Source organism: Elaeis guineensis, chromosome 5 (genome assembly GCF_000442705.2).
Source record: "Elaeis guineensis isolate ETL-2024a chromosome 5, EG11, whole genome shotgun sequence".
Lineage (NCBI taxonomy): Eukaryota > Viridiplantae > Streptophyta > Magnoliopsida > Arecales > Arecaceae > Elaeis > Elaeis guineensis.
Window position 1 is genome coordinate 16,648,861 of NC_025997.2, and position 13,562 is coordinate 16,662,422.

Consider the following 13,562-nt stretch of genomic DNA (forward strand, 5'->3'; position numbering starts at 1 on the left):
TAGATTAGAATTTTAAGATTTTAGGTCTCACTAGCATGATGAAACAAGAATGCCTAAATTTATTAGGTCTATAGGATTTTAGGTCTATAGGGTTCATCATAATTTAATAAAATAATATACAATATATGATGAAACAAAAATATCTCAATTTTATTCACAATAAAATATGTCAATTACATGAGTATAGAAGATAAAGCAGATTAATCCGTTTTACATATACCATGAGATTGGCTTGCAAGGCATTAACTCTTTCAGATTTTTTGATGCTTAAGTTAACCGAAGCTTCAGGAATAGCAAAAAGAAAAGATAGCGAGAGTCGGAAGAACAGATCGAGAGCTTTTCTCTAGTGTTTGATATTCTTACTTGCTTATGTGAGATTCTATTTATATCTTTTTTATTTGAAGGTTGAGTCCGTAGGCTATTAATCAGAGTCTGTGAGTTTATTAAGCCTAACTCTGTAGGCCGTTAGATCATATTATAACTTTTTATTAAGAAAAGAATATTCTTCACCCTTTTTTGAATCGAGGTTATTAATCATGGATGGCAGGCGCAGACTTCACCCACGTGGCTGGTTGATTTGGTAGTCCTATAGTTCACAACTGGTGTAAACTCATCACATCATCTTGGACGCATCTTAATAGAGAATTAATCCTGGTCGGTGGATTTCTCTTGCAATAGCTCCATTTATGTGTCTGGAAGCAAAAGCCTTGAGATGCAATGCCAGTTCCTCTCCACCAACATCATGGTGCTAACCATTAGCCAGGCCTTGAGGATCGAGATGAATGAGTGCTGCTTAGCAATTGGATAAACCACTACCTTGTAGGAGGCAAGTTTGGGAGGGTGATGAACCAAGAGAGAACCAAATTTTAGCAAATCCTGCGAACCAAGAGAGGACCAAACTTGCAATTTATCAGAAGGCTTTTTTTTTCCTCTTATATCCATTTTCTTTTATTATTGTGGATTATGTGCATATGTGAACCATGTCATTGGACCTTTGTATGAGCTTTCTTTCTTGTTTTGATTAACTAAAAGCTTTAAAGAGATGGAGTTGATTTGCCTAACGGCCAAAGATATAACTAAAATTAGTTAGGCTTGAGCCAGACCCGGCCCAGTACTTTATCAGATTTTAAGAATATATAAAAGAATATTTGCGAAAGATTAAATATTTGAAAGAAATTGGACAAACACATTTGAAATAAAATTCATAACACATTTGACAAACCTTGAAAAGGACGATAAATTCTTCTCTGTGCGTGAAACTCCTTAGGAATAGCACAAAGTGAGTCCACTAGTTAAAATATTAGCGTATGATTCTTAATGCACTGTAATTATGTGGGATAGGATTTGTTACTTCTCACTCTTCTTAACATCTATTCAGATTTTGTTGGGAAGGTCTGATGTTGCCGGATGGAGAGCCCCTCTAGAGAGGCAGGTAAACTTGAATGTCTCATTTGCACCATGCCTGGCATCGTGCTTAAATGCTTCTGTTTGGTATGATGTTAGAACCCTCTGAACAGAAATGATTTTCTTGGATGATACACTGTCTAATTGATGTCACATGAAGAAGCAGATAAGCATGGAAAGATCCATAATGTGCCAACTTTCCTTTCTTTTTGACTTGAATGATCAGGTAATAGCTGAGTGAAATTCTTTGTTTCCACCAACTTGACCATCAACCATCTGCTATGTTGCTAATTGCTTTCTTATACCATTTTTATACCCAAGTTTTTCATTTGAATGGATATATGTTTAGTCGTAAATCGATTATTCATTAAAAAAGTTTGGGTACTTATACAAAGCTAATAAACCCAAATAAAACGGTCTAACTAGTTTTTTTGAATGAAATCCTAGATCGTAACATTGTACTTCAATGACTTGACTTGGTCGTATGCGGTATGTATTGTTGAAAGCTTTGGGTGGTTTTTTATCCCCATAGAAAATTGTTGTGTTTATAACAATTCTTTCAATGGCAACTGAAAGACTTTTTTTAGCCCGCATATCCATCAGAAGACCACCATTTGAAGCTGCCTTAAGGCTATATCGCTACCATTAGATGTGACTGAATGACTCTGAAAATTGCTATTATTTTTTACTCATCTCCTCTCATTTGAAACCAGTTATGAAGAGAGATTTTAGATTTCTTTTTGACTATCATGTTAGGTGCTCAGATTCATTAATCTGAGGATTGAAGTTGTCACTGGGCACAAGCTCCTAATTTGTTAAGCGGCAGTCAAGCAGGACAAACAGTGTGGAAAGGGTTCTCCATTAAGCTGAAGGCTTAACAACTATCTGTAAACTGAAGTGAAATAATTGGAATTTAGAATTTAGGTGCTAAATATCTTACAAGGTATCCTATAGGGTTGAATCTAAATCTTCCCAATGGTGGAATAGCGATTTTAGCCTTGGATCTGACTATTGGAAAAGCATGTTCAAGAGCCTTGAGTTCTGTGGAAGAACTACTCAAACCTGACCTAAAAAGCAAATCTCTGTTTTTAATCTAATCGTGATGAAATTTCTGAGTCATTCCGAGCCTTATCTTTGACAACCATGTATACCAATCCAGCAACTAGTTAGGTGCTACCTACTGTTCTCTCTGGCACAGGGTCTTGAACAAAAGGAAGTTAAGGGTGCTATATTAGAAATTATAAATAAGTGGGCTAATGTCAATCATTGAATAAACAATATTGGGATTACAACAATCATAGATTACAAAACAATTTGATTAACTTAATTTTGTACATGAAATACAGCAGAGCAGATATACGGTACAGCAGGCTGACCCCAAAAAATTCTTGCTTCTCTTTCTTATGTAAGTTTCACCGTCCCATGCCAACTGTTCCAATCAATATATAAGCAAGTATTACAGGCAATTGTTGTATAAAGTGGGGTGCTATAAAAAGAATTCATGAACAGTTCAAGGCATAGGAGGAATCGAATGTTGGCAGACTATCATTGCTGACTTGTAGACACTGGTATTTGTCTAGATAGTAGATGAAAATATAGCAGCTCATTCCATGTATCTGGAACTCCAGGAAGGCACCAATGGCTGCAGTCCTGAATGCCTGTTGGGGATCCACTCTCAGGTTTTCTCCCATATATAGATGGATGACCATCTATTCGAAGTCCAGATAGGTTAGTTATGTTCAGGATAGTTACTGGGGTTTTCATTTGCTTTACAACCTGCTCCAAGATCATGTTCTTTTCTGAAATTTGTCTGCCAGAGGTGTCATTTAGGGGCTGGGTACTTTCTCTGCAGTGTCCCCCAGAATTCCATTCACCACCACTGTTGGAACAAAGAATTGTGGTGAAAGCATCATGAGCAAAAGATCCTAAATTTCCTTCTGAACTGAATGTTTTTAGCCTTGAGCAACAGAAATAGCTAACCTGAAATGTGATGGTGCTGAAGTTCTGAAGAAAACTCGAGTTTTCCCCGGAGCAACATGTTGGTCAACCCAGGATGCCCAAGTCATCAAAGCTTTTCTGAAAGCAGTGGACACATCAAGGTGGGGAAGAACCTGGTCTCCTTCCTGGTAGTAATTTACTCTGTTGAGGAAGTAAAAGAAGTTGATAGATGTCCTCAGTGCTCCAGAAAACAACAGATATAAAATGCTGCCAACTTATATGTTCTCATGATGTTGTGTCCTTAATATACATCTTTGTCATACTTCCTCTTATTCATACTTACAGAATAAAAGGATCTAACTATATTAGGGTGAATTGACGTTGGATCCTTTTTCCATATTTTTATATATCACCTTATACAGGAAAACAATGTCATCTCAGAGAAAACAGAAATGTCAGACTTCAAGGATTTCACCTCGTGAAAATTACTATTCATACATGACTCGCAGAATGGTTAATTTGATGGTTGGGGTTCTTCAACACGTAAAGCCATCAAAAATTTTCTCTGAACAACTACACTGCTTTCCAAACAGTTCACCATAGGAGGTAACTGAACTGAGGCCCCAATTCTACTCAAAACCCAGTAAAAGCTATCTTATAACCAAACACCAACTAAGTTTTAAGCACAACTAAACAGAATGCAAGTCCTAAATCCCATGAAAGAAATTTTATGCATCATAGTATGCACACATAACACACATGCAAACAAGGATTGGGAAAGGTGGAGGGGCAAAGGTTGACAAGTAGAAACAGGAAAAGTAAAAACTGAGAATCAGGCCTAAATGAACACTGATATTGAATCTCCCAATATGTTAGTGCATTCCAATTAATCCTTCGGTAAGAACAAAAGCTGAAGAAGGATTCATAGTCAAATCAACCCTAATCTGAGATTCAGTTATGACACTCAAAGATTTTGTAACCAGAGTAATAGAATTCTAATAGAATTCTTGTTACTGCAGTAATACCAGTTAAGAATGATCTGCAGTATATTGCATGCAAACTTAAGCCATCGAGTGACTTCTCCTAGAAGAAACTGATTACCCAATCAGCAGGGGAAAAATCAATATTCAAGCAATGAATTTTGGTGTTGTTTAGTGAAATCTCGAATCCATTGTCAGAGAATTATCCTTTTCATCTTGATTCTATTAAATCAAAAGTTCAAACCTTCAAGAAGCATAAAAAAAAATAATCAAGAGCATGTTTACATTGGATACATTCCGCATAACAGCTCAAAAAATGCACTCACCCAGCTTTTGTTTTGTGGTGTGACCACCAATGGGCAGTATTAAATACAAGGATATCAGCTCCTCTCCATTTTGACGAACTCCTGTCTATGGTATCAATTCGTAGGGTTTTCACCCGCCTTTGTCGTACTCTTGCCTTACTCTCATGAACCAAGAAATGAGTTACGTAGTATTCAACACTGCATTGGTAGTCCTGCAACAACATTCTCAAAAAATCAGTGCACTGCAAAGCTTAATTAACCTAAAAGACTTGTTTTATAGGTATACCGGAAATTTGAATTGATAAATTCCCCTATCTTTCGTGATCCTTCGCCTATGAGCTTCATAAACTCGCCTAGGATCTGATAGAGCACCTTGTAACAAACAAAGCATGGATTCCCACTGGTTCCTGTTAATAGAATCTCCCACAAATACCAGTCTCTTTCCTCTAATCAACTCCAGCATTTCTATGGGGTTTAACCTAAATATAATCCAACAACCCAATATCCCAAACCAATCAAGTACTAATTATACAGATCAAATTTTAGAAGCTAATGTTTGGAAATTTAAGAGGAAGGCAACAAAGGGAGACTAGGTACCTTGAGATGTTGCAATTATATGGCTGCCACCTCCAGTTCATGTAGTCTTTATCCATTCTCCCATTAGCCTCACAGTTAAATCCTTCATCTATAAAGGGGCAAGAGCTGCTTGTGTAGAGAGGATAACTCTCATCAAAAACCCATCTTCCATGGGAAACATCACAGGTGTTTGCACCCTCACCCTCAATTGTCTCCCCCACTGAAGATGTTTTTTCCCCAGAGGCATTATAAGATTTCGCATCTCTGATCAAATTTTTCGCCAAAAATTTCTCATTTTTTACCCTTTGAGCATCAAACTCGTTGCTTTTTCCATCAGCCCTCGGAGCACCTGAATCTAGGCCTTCCTGAGAAACTTGAGAGCTTTTCCTTAGGTCGACAACAGCCAGATCGCTGTTCTTCCTCTCGTTAACCGAATGTAGAGCTTCGTCAGAGGAATTAATGATTCCTTTCCAATGGACATCATTAAAAATGGCAACTTTCCCGTCGTCAATTGAATCTAGTGCTTCTCCAGAAGAACCACCAGCTTCTCCCACTGGGGCATCCACCAAAATCCCGCTTTCTCCCTCCTTTCCTAAATCCAGAGCTTCCACAGAGAAATTGCCAGCTTCCTTGAACGGGGTTCCTCCCAAAATACCATCTTTAGACCCATTAACAAAGAGAGTGACGCCGGAATCAGCAAAGGCCTTAGCTTTTATGGTTCCGGGGTCTCCACTGAGATGGGGATAAGATTCTGTCAAGCCAGAGGGGGTGGTGTTGAGGACCCAGAAAGAGAAAAGGAAGCAGAAGAGGAGAGAGGAGGGGATGGTGAATGAGAAAACCAGGATCCTCGTGGTCTTGATGGAGAAACTCCTTAGCCTCTGCATTGCTGCTGCTCATGGGAATAAGGCCTCTAAAAGGAGAGAGACCGCGTCTCAAAGCCCTTTTCAGACCGGAGGACGCATGCTTTGTGTGACAAAGGTCAGTGAAGAAGGAGAAGAAGAGCGGGGACAAACATGGTACAGGTGACGTGGAGCAAGTGGTCTCAATTAGCGGGATGTGGTTTGTCACGTAAGAACATTAGCACTGATTGTCAAAAGTGGCCTCAACTCGGCTCCAATTTGAAATGCTGGCCCATATTAATTGGACCGGGTCAGATTTACATTAATCGGTGGTGACGTTGGAGCCATACTAATTCTCTGCCCATTGTGTCCGATGGAGAAAAAATATACCACGTCGTGATCAGATTGCATCAGATATCATAACTGATAAAAGGATAGACATTTAACATAATTTATTTTTTTATTTAAATATTTTTTTATTAAATATTTTTTAATATTATTAATTGTTTATAAAATATAATAAAATATTATAATATTATAATAATATTCTATTAATTTTTATAATATTCTAATAATTATTTATAGAATGTAATAAATTATTGTAGAATGTAAATAAATTATCATAATATTATTACGATGATGTGTTAATTTTTATAATAATATAATAATTATTTATAAAATATAATAAAATATTATAAAATTATAATAAGATATTATAATATTATTATAATATTTTATTAATATTTTTGACATCTTGATAATTATTTATAAGAGGTAAAAAAATATCGTAATATATATTATTTAATATTTTATTAATTTTTATAATATTTTGATCAAAATAAATTGAAAAAAAAAATTCAGCATCATCGAGTGCCTTCTCCCTGTTAATTCAATACGTGGTATAATCTGATAAAATAATGCATTTTTTTTCCACCGTGGACAGCGTGCAAAGAATTTATGGGGCCACAGATCGTCACCCCCGCAGAGGTCCGATTAGGCTTGGTAGAACTTCCAGCAAATCCAAGGAGCGCGGACCCAAGGAATAGCTGAATTAATGTGCTGTTATTTCTCAACGGTTGTGATGCGAGGTTACCAAGGATCATGTGAAATATTTTATCTGAACCGTCAATTTTAGTCCAACCAAGTTTCCTTGTGATCAAGTGGCACACTAATTGGACGGTAGAGATAAGTTTATGAGACCGCGATCCTTCGAGGTCTTTTGATGATTTTATGTCGACCACTAGAAGACTCCTGTCTCGCACTCGTACCTTCTTCGGCTGCGTGGAGGGCAAGGGCATCGTGTTCTTCCCCGCTCCTTCCCGAGTATCCGGTGAGCTTGTTTTCCTGCTAAATATTCTCTATTTCTTTTTATAATTAGATCGCCCGCTCTTTTTGATTTCCAGTTTGTTCGGCCCTTAAATTTTTCCTTAATCGATCAACATTTTGTTTTCCTTTTGTTTCCTTGTGTGGGGGATTCTGATTGGATCTGTTTATCTTCAAATGTTGCACTGAATCCACTCCTTCTTTCTTTGTAATTTTTCTTCTTCTGTCTCCATCTTTTTCTCAAAGTTGGCTCTTTGGGTTGGGATCTGAAATGGGGTTATTCCATTTTTCTCTGTTTTTGAGATGTATAAAAGAGTCTTTTTATGATCGGCTTGTAATCTTTTTGAGCAGAGACGCTGATGAAGTTTAAATATGAAAAAAAACAGGTTGAGATGCAGTTGGAAAGTGACCTGTTTTGGTGTTGGTTTGATAAAAATTTGAATCTGAAAGGGGGTCAAGCTACTATTTTTGTTTTGGCCTGCTCGAATAATTTCCAGGTGTTTTATATAGACATTTGCATGTTTGATATATTGTTAATGGTGTATATCTGAAACCTCTGACTTTGATTTTGAGTAAAAGATAGTTTGAAGAACTGATAATCTCTCCGAGATAAGGATGATTCGGAGGCCAATAATGTCATCATCAGATTAGAGTTGAGTACATAGTAGGAGCCTAGATGTTTGCCTGTCTAGACCACAATGTTGTGGCTTCCTAGAATAGCTCACTGGGGGTTATTTTAGATAGGAGAAGACTGATAATATGATTGCTTTCAAAAGTTTATAGCTCACATATTCATTTCTAAGAAGGGAGGTAAATTCAAGTTTTAATCTATTCTAAAACTACAAAGAGATTACTTAGCTCTATGAAGATGACTAATAAGAATTCAGCTGAGCAAGAAATAAAAACATTTTGCCCAATGGAACAAAAACCAATGCTATTTGATTGCTTTGGTAGATTTAAACTGGCACAAAGAGGAGAACATAATGGAATGGATATACATACAGTTTATTATCAAATAAATAGGTGAGCATCTTTATACCTATTAAACAGAGAGGATGGAGAAAGCTTTACCTCTAGAATTCAGGAAGAATGATAGAAAAGTCATTGAAAAATCCCATTAAGAATCTCTAAAAAAATCATAGAAAAATCCTATTAACAACCACCCCTAGAAAAATTATTGAAAAGTCCTGTTAGTTTTGCTTTTGTTTCAAGTTCAATATTGATTGGACTCTTCTTAGCTTAAAAAACATAGAAAATCTAGTTAACAACCCCTACATTTTTTTAAAAAAAATAAATTTGCAACAAATTGGAGTCTTCTTTGCTGATTATTTTACTATTTAAAATTTTGAAATTGGAGAAAAACCAAAAGAGGCTTTAAACTCCTTTCTCCACTCCTATCTAAATATACTTGAGCATCTTTGGTGGCTTCCTAGGAGCCAGTGATGTTGCCCAAAAGTGGTGGCGCATGGGGTGCAAGTTTTCGCCACAGGCCCATGCCGCCCTTGTTGGCCTACTTCGTTTTGACCAGCCAAGGCGCAAGCTGGCAAACGTGCCCATCTTCTTGGTATGAGAGCCCTCCTTCACTTTATGGTGATAGAGCAACATATGATGTTCCTAAACATGTAGATCATGAAGAAACCATGGACATCGTGCTAAGCGGTGAGGCCCCATGGGATGAGATCGGGGAAAGGTGACGCACCTTGTGGTGCTACTCCACTACACTACCTTTGAAGGTTGAGATCCACTAGATCAATGTATCAGGCCTTAACCGCATCTATGTCGTCAATGCCTAGGAGAAGTATGGAAGCCGTACCTAGTCAATGGCCCACAAATTGCTATCGATGGAGCACGCCCTCAACTAGAGGGAGCTAGTCTATAACTGTGTCAAGATAGTGCTGGTCAACCTCACGAGTGATGCAGCTTCGTGAACCCTGCTGTCAATAGAGAACATGAAGTTCAGAGCCATCCACTCAGCCTGTATAGGGAGGAAGAACTACTACAACCTACCTCAGGATGGGGACCCCAAGCGTAAGATCTCTAGAGTGGTCAAGCTGGATTTCGGCAAAGCCAACCAAGGGACTGCATCATGGCACAATGGTGCCCTAGTTGGCTTTATCAAAGTCCAACATGACCACTTCAGACATCTTGGGTCCCCACCCTGATGTAGGCGTAGTGGTTCTTCCTCTCCATTTACCCCAGGGTGGATGATGTTGAAGTCCAGGTTCCCTATTGACAACAAGTGATGATGCATCACTCATAAGGTAGATTGGCACCATCTCCACACAACTATAGGCCAACTCAATCCAGTTGAGGGCATGCTCCATTGACAACACATTGAGGGCTACAAGGACTAAAGTCCAACTTCCATCCTCCTTAGTGTTGATAGCGTGGATGGGGTTGAGGCCAAAAACCTTGAACTAGCACATCTTGACCTTTGAGGTGGTGTAACAGAGGAGCACCTTGAGGTGCATCACCTTCCATTGGTCCAATTCCATGGGAACCCTGCTCCCAGCATCATGTCCATGAGCATCATCACGATCTAGATGTCCATGAATGCTGTGTGTCACTCCATTATCGCATAGTGGAGGAAGGAGGGCTCTCACATTGAGAAGATGGGCACATCTACAAATTTTCACCCTGCCTAGTCAAAGTGGAAGTATGTCAAGCATAGAGGCATGAGCCCATAGTAGAAGCTAGCACCATTCGTCAAACCATCCCGAATCGGATGGTTTAGGTTGTGTCGAACCGTACAAGCGAAAAGCTGGTCCGATTCCGGCATATAGAACGGCATAGTGACCGTCCCAGAGGGAAAGAGAAGAAAGAGAGGAAGAGAGAGGAGGGGAGAGAGGAGAGGGAGATGAAGAGAGCAGCCATTGGAGGCCGACAGAGGCCGTCCAAGCCTGCATCGAGAGGCGTGAAGGCGACCGAGGCCGAAGGAGGGCCTAGCCCTTCTCCAGTGCGAAACAGGGGTGTTCTTCAGTGCGAAACAAGGGTGAAGCGAAATAAGGGTTCACCCTTGTTTTGCTTCTTTTTTTGGTTTTATCGCGTGAAGTCGGCAATTGAGTTACCGACTTCACCATATTTTTTTTTTTTTAATTTTGGTTGAAGTCGGATTTTGCCGACTTCACATGGTAAAATCCAAAAGAAATGTGAAACATGGACAAACCTTGTAGACCCGAGCCGTACTGATGGAAAGCCGGTCCTATTCCGCCATACAAAAAGGCACAACAATCATCTTGGAGAGAAGGAGAAGAAAGAAAGGAAGAGAGAGGAGGGGGGAGAGAAGGAGAGGGAGATGAAGAGAGAGGTTGGCAGAGGCCGTCCAAGCCTGTGTCGAGAGGCGTGGGGGCGGCGATGCTGGAGAGGGCCTACGCCCTCTTTCAGTGCGAAATAGGGGTCCGTCCCTGTTTCGCGTTCTTTTTTTGGATTTTATCGCACGAAGTCGGCAACCTAGCATATTTTATTTTTTTTAATTTCGGTTGAAGTCGGACTTCACCGACTTCGTGCGATAATACCAAAAAAAAAAAGCAAAACAGGGGCAAACCCCTGTTTCGCACTAGAGGGTGTAGGGTTTGGCTGTTCTTGGGCTCCCGGAGTTTGGGGGGCAGTAGCAGGAAGTGCAGCACGGTGCCAGAGCATGGCAACAAAATCAGTCATAGTAAAGAAACTAAAGAAAGCCCAAAAATACAAAATAAAGTCAAAGGTAAAGTGTCCTTTATGATGACATGTTAATGGCATTAGCCGTTGAGCACTGAATAGGGCTTGGGACCACATTGAACCACTTAAGTAACTTCATGGACCAGATTGTAACTTTCAAAACTCTAGAGGTACTAAGTGGAAATTGATCCTAACTCAAAGTGGGGGGGGGTGTGTTCAAGTAATTTTCCTTTCAAAACTTTGTAATTAATCAGCAATGAAAAGTTCAGTCTGTTTCCAACTTGAAACAAATACAGAATAAAGGGGTTGTTAAGAGGATTTTTCTATGTTTTCTAAGCTAAGTCCAGTCAGTTTTGAACTTTTTAAAAAAAACAAAACTAACAGGATTTTTCTATGATTTTTCTAGGGTGGTTTTTAACAAGATTTTTCTATGATTTTTTAGGGGTTCTTAATGGGATGTTTTTATGAATTTTCTAGCATTTTTCTCAAAATTTTGGAGGTGGTAGAGCTTTCTCTCTCCTATCTGATTGATAGGTATAAAGATGAGAAGGACCTTTTCCATTGATTGGTTTTAGTTTGATTAAAAATGATATAAGGGTTATTGGATTATTTTGTAGCCTGGGATGTGTTAACTGTTAAATGCGCTATCCATGTATTCCAGTTTAGGCCATCCATCCAGGCTTTGTAGACAGAGATAACAAAGTGTCCCTATTTGTATGAATGTGGCTTGCTGGTTGATTGCTAAAAGTGCGACCATCCAATGATAATGCATGACTACGTATTGGAAGAACAGACTTAAGAGCTCGCTCATCATAATTATGTGCTAGGTGATTTGTGCTGTTTACCTTGTACCGATGCACTTCATTTTTTTTTTTTTTTTTTTTTTTTTTTTTATAATGGAGCATCTGATGTTTGACTGCATGCTATACTCTTTAAATGCTGCTTCCTGATTCCTTTCCTGCATCAGCTGCTTGCAGGCTGGAACCAGTAAAAGTGACCTTCTTGTTTTGGGTATGCAAAACCTGCTAAGTTTAGTTCTCGATATTTTATGAATGTTATAAAATATGAAATCATGAAAGGTGAAAAGTAGCTTGAGTTCTATCTGGATTGAATTGGTGTCTGTGGTAATTTTCTTCTGTCTCCCAGAACAACTTGTGTTGGTAATATTTTTAATAATTAGTTGGGGAAATGTCATTTCATATGGATCTGCTGTACTAACCCTTCTCGTGCTTTATTTACATATTAGATTTTGCTGCTTGTGGCATTCCAGCTGAAATGGCTGCACATAAAATTGCGCACGCCACCTTGAGAGGACCCAGTGTGGTCAAGGAGATCTGCATAGGCATTACACTGGGTCTCTTTGCTGGAAGTCTGTGGAAGATGCATCACTGGAACGAGCAGAGGAAGACAAGAGCATTTTATGACATGCTAGAGAAGGGTGAGATCAGTGTTGTCGTTGAAGAGTAGCTGCTTCAGTTGTTCTGTGTGCAGTGATTCTTGCTTTGGTATCTTGAACAATGTAAGAACATGGTTTGAGTTAGCTTGCACTGCTATCAGTTCATGTTAATAAGCTCAGTTACTGAGAGTTGACAGCGTGTCTTTTCTGATGCAAAACACTATTCATGTCTTTCAGAAATCTTCTGTAGTTGTGTATTACCATCCCTATATTTTGGAATCAGGTGTAACATCTTATTTTACGTAGGAAAATGGGATGAACTTGCAGCCACACTCCCCGCACTTTATTCTGATATTCGGCATTGTGCCACTTTTTTATGTGCCTGTGTACTCAATTTACATATACCAGTAGTTTGTTTCTCTTTGGTGTTTCTTTATTTTTGTTTTTTGATATGTTTTCGGGAAGGGCATCTACCTAGATCTGGAGATGGACTAGCATGCATCAATATCATTACCATAGTTTTGAAATTTCCTAAGCTAAACGCCTGTCTCAAGCTTTTGCCTTGGTGCATTAACAAGTCCTCTACCTTGCATGCTTTGTTCATATCTGAGTGTATCTTCCTGTCTTAGTTTAGCATTTTCTTCTGTATCTTTGTTACCTATTAACTGATTGGTACCACCATGTTCATCATGTAACGGACTTCCAAGTTAGGTCCCCAAGCTGGTGATATCTGATATGGCCCATTTCTCTTTCATTAACTCTGTTGGTCTATCTAAACAACATACTCCTCAGATTCAACTTGGAATATCCTACGGAACTATTACTAATATTTCGCATTCCCCTTATTAAGTGCTTGTATTGGCAGGAAAGTATAATCTACATGTTTTGCTTTGAGATCAGTATGTTGATTGATTTTTATTATCTACATCTTTCAGTCTTCTGGGCATCGGTTTTTCAACCAGTTTGAGTGTGGCCACGCAAGCTTATTTGCCTAGATGTTCATATGTTTTCTTCGAGTATGTATGATAAAAGTTTCTTATTAATGTTCAGCAGTTTTTTCCTGCTTGATAGAACAAATGATCAGCTAAATGTTCAACTCTAGTAAGATCTTCTCTGGCCTTTGGAACTGAAATCCCTCCAAATA

General features: G+C 38.8%; 2 protein-coding genes across 4 annotated transcripts; one reads left to right on the forward strand and one right to left on the reverse strand.

The window, feature by feature from the left end:
• Positions 1–2,670: 2,670 nt before the first annotated feature.
• Positions 2,671–6,178, reverse strand: LOC105045029 (protein trichome birefringence-like 6). Its single transcript, XM_010923188.4, has 5 exons — positions 5,225–6,178; positions 4,914–5,106; positions 4,649–4,839; positions 3,385–3,543; positions 2,671–3,283 (listed from the first exon to the last, which is right to left on the reverse strand). The coding sequence occupies exons 1-5, from the start codon at positions 6,085–6,087 to the stop codon at positions 2,950–2,952; spliced, it is 1,740 nt and encodes a 579-aa protein (XP_010921490.2). The 5' UTR covers positions 6,088–6,178; the 3' UTR covers positions 2,671–2,949.
• A 1,037-nt stretch (positions 6,179–7,215) lies between these two features.
• Positions 7,216–12,748, forward strand: LOC105045030 (cytochrome c oxidase subunit 5C). 3 transcript variants are annotated; one of them, XM_010923190.4, is made up of 3 exons: positions 7,262–7,372; positions 11,990–12,033; positions 12,269–12,748. In XM_010923190.4, the coding sequence occupies exon 3, from the start codon at positions 12,298–12,300 to the stop codon at positions 12,487–12,489; it is 192 nt and encodes a 63-aa protein (XP_010921492.1). In that variant the 5' UTR covers positions 7,262–7,372; positions 11,990–12,033; positions 12,269–12,297; the 3' UTR covers positions 12,490–12,748. The 3 variants fall into 3 exon arrangements, with proteins under 3 accessions (XP_010921491.1, XP_010921492.1, XP_073113754.1); XM_073257653.1 differs by lacking the exon at positions 7,262–7,372 and adding an exon at positions 11,759–11,849; XM_010923189.2 differs by lacking the exon at positions 11,990–12,033 and having other exon boundaries at positions 7,216–7,372.
• Positions 12,749–13,562: the final 814 nt, after the last annotated feature.

Excerpts from the sequence above, each read along its gene's own strand:
- LOC105045030 (XM_010923189.2), top strand. The coding sequence starts at position 7,273 with ATGTCGACCACTAGAAGACTCCTGTCTCGCACTCGTACCTTCTTCGGC. Across the intron at positions 7,373-12,268 it reads CGCTCCTTCCCGAGTATCCG|ATTTTGCTGCTTGTGGCATT; the intron begins GTGAGCTTGTTT and ends TTTACATATTAG.
- LOC105045029 (XM_010923188.4), bottom strand. The coding sequence starts at position 6,087 with ATGCAGAGGCTAAGGAGTTTCTCCATCAAGACCACGAGGATCCTGGTT. Across the intron at positions 4,840-4,913 it reads TTTATCAATTCAAATTTCCG|GACTACCAATGCAGTGTTGA; the intron begins GTATACCTATAA and ends ATGTTGTTGCAG. Across the intron at positions 3,284-3,384 it reads TCAGCACCATCACATTTCAG|TGGTGGTGAATGGAATTCTG; the intron begins GTTAGCTATTTC and ends TTGTTCCAACAG.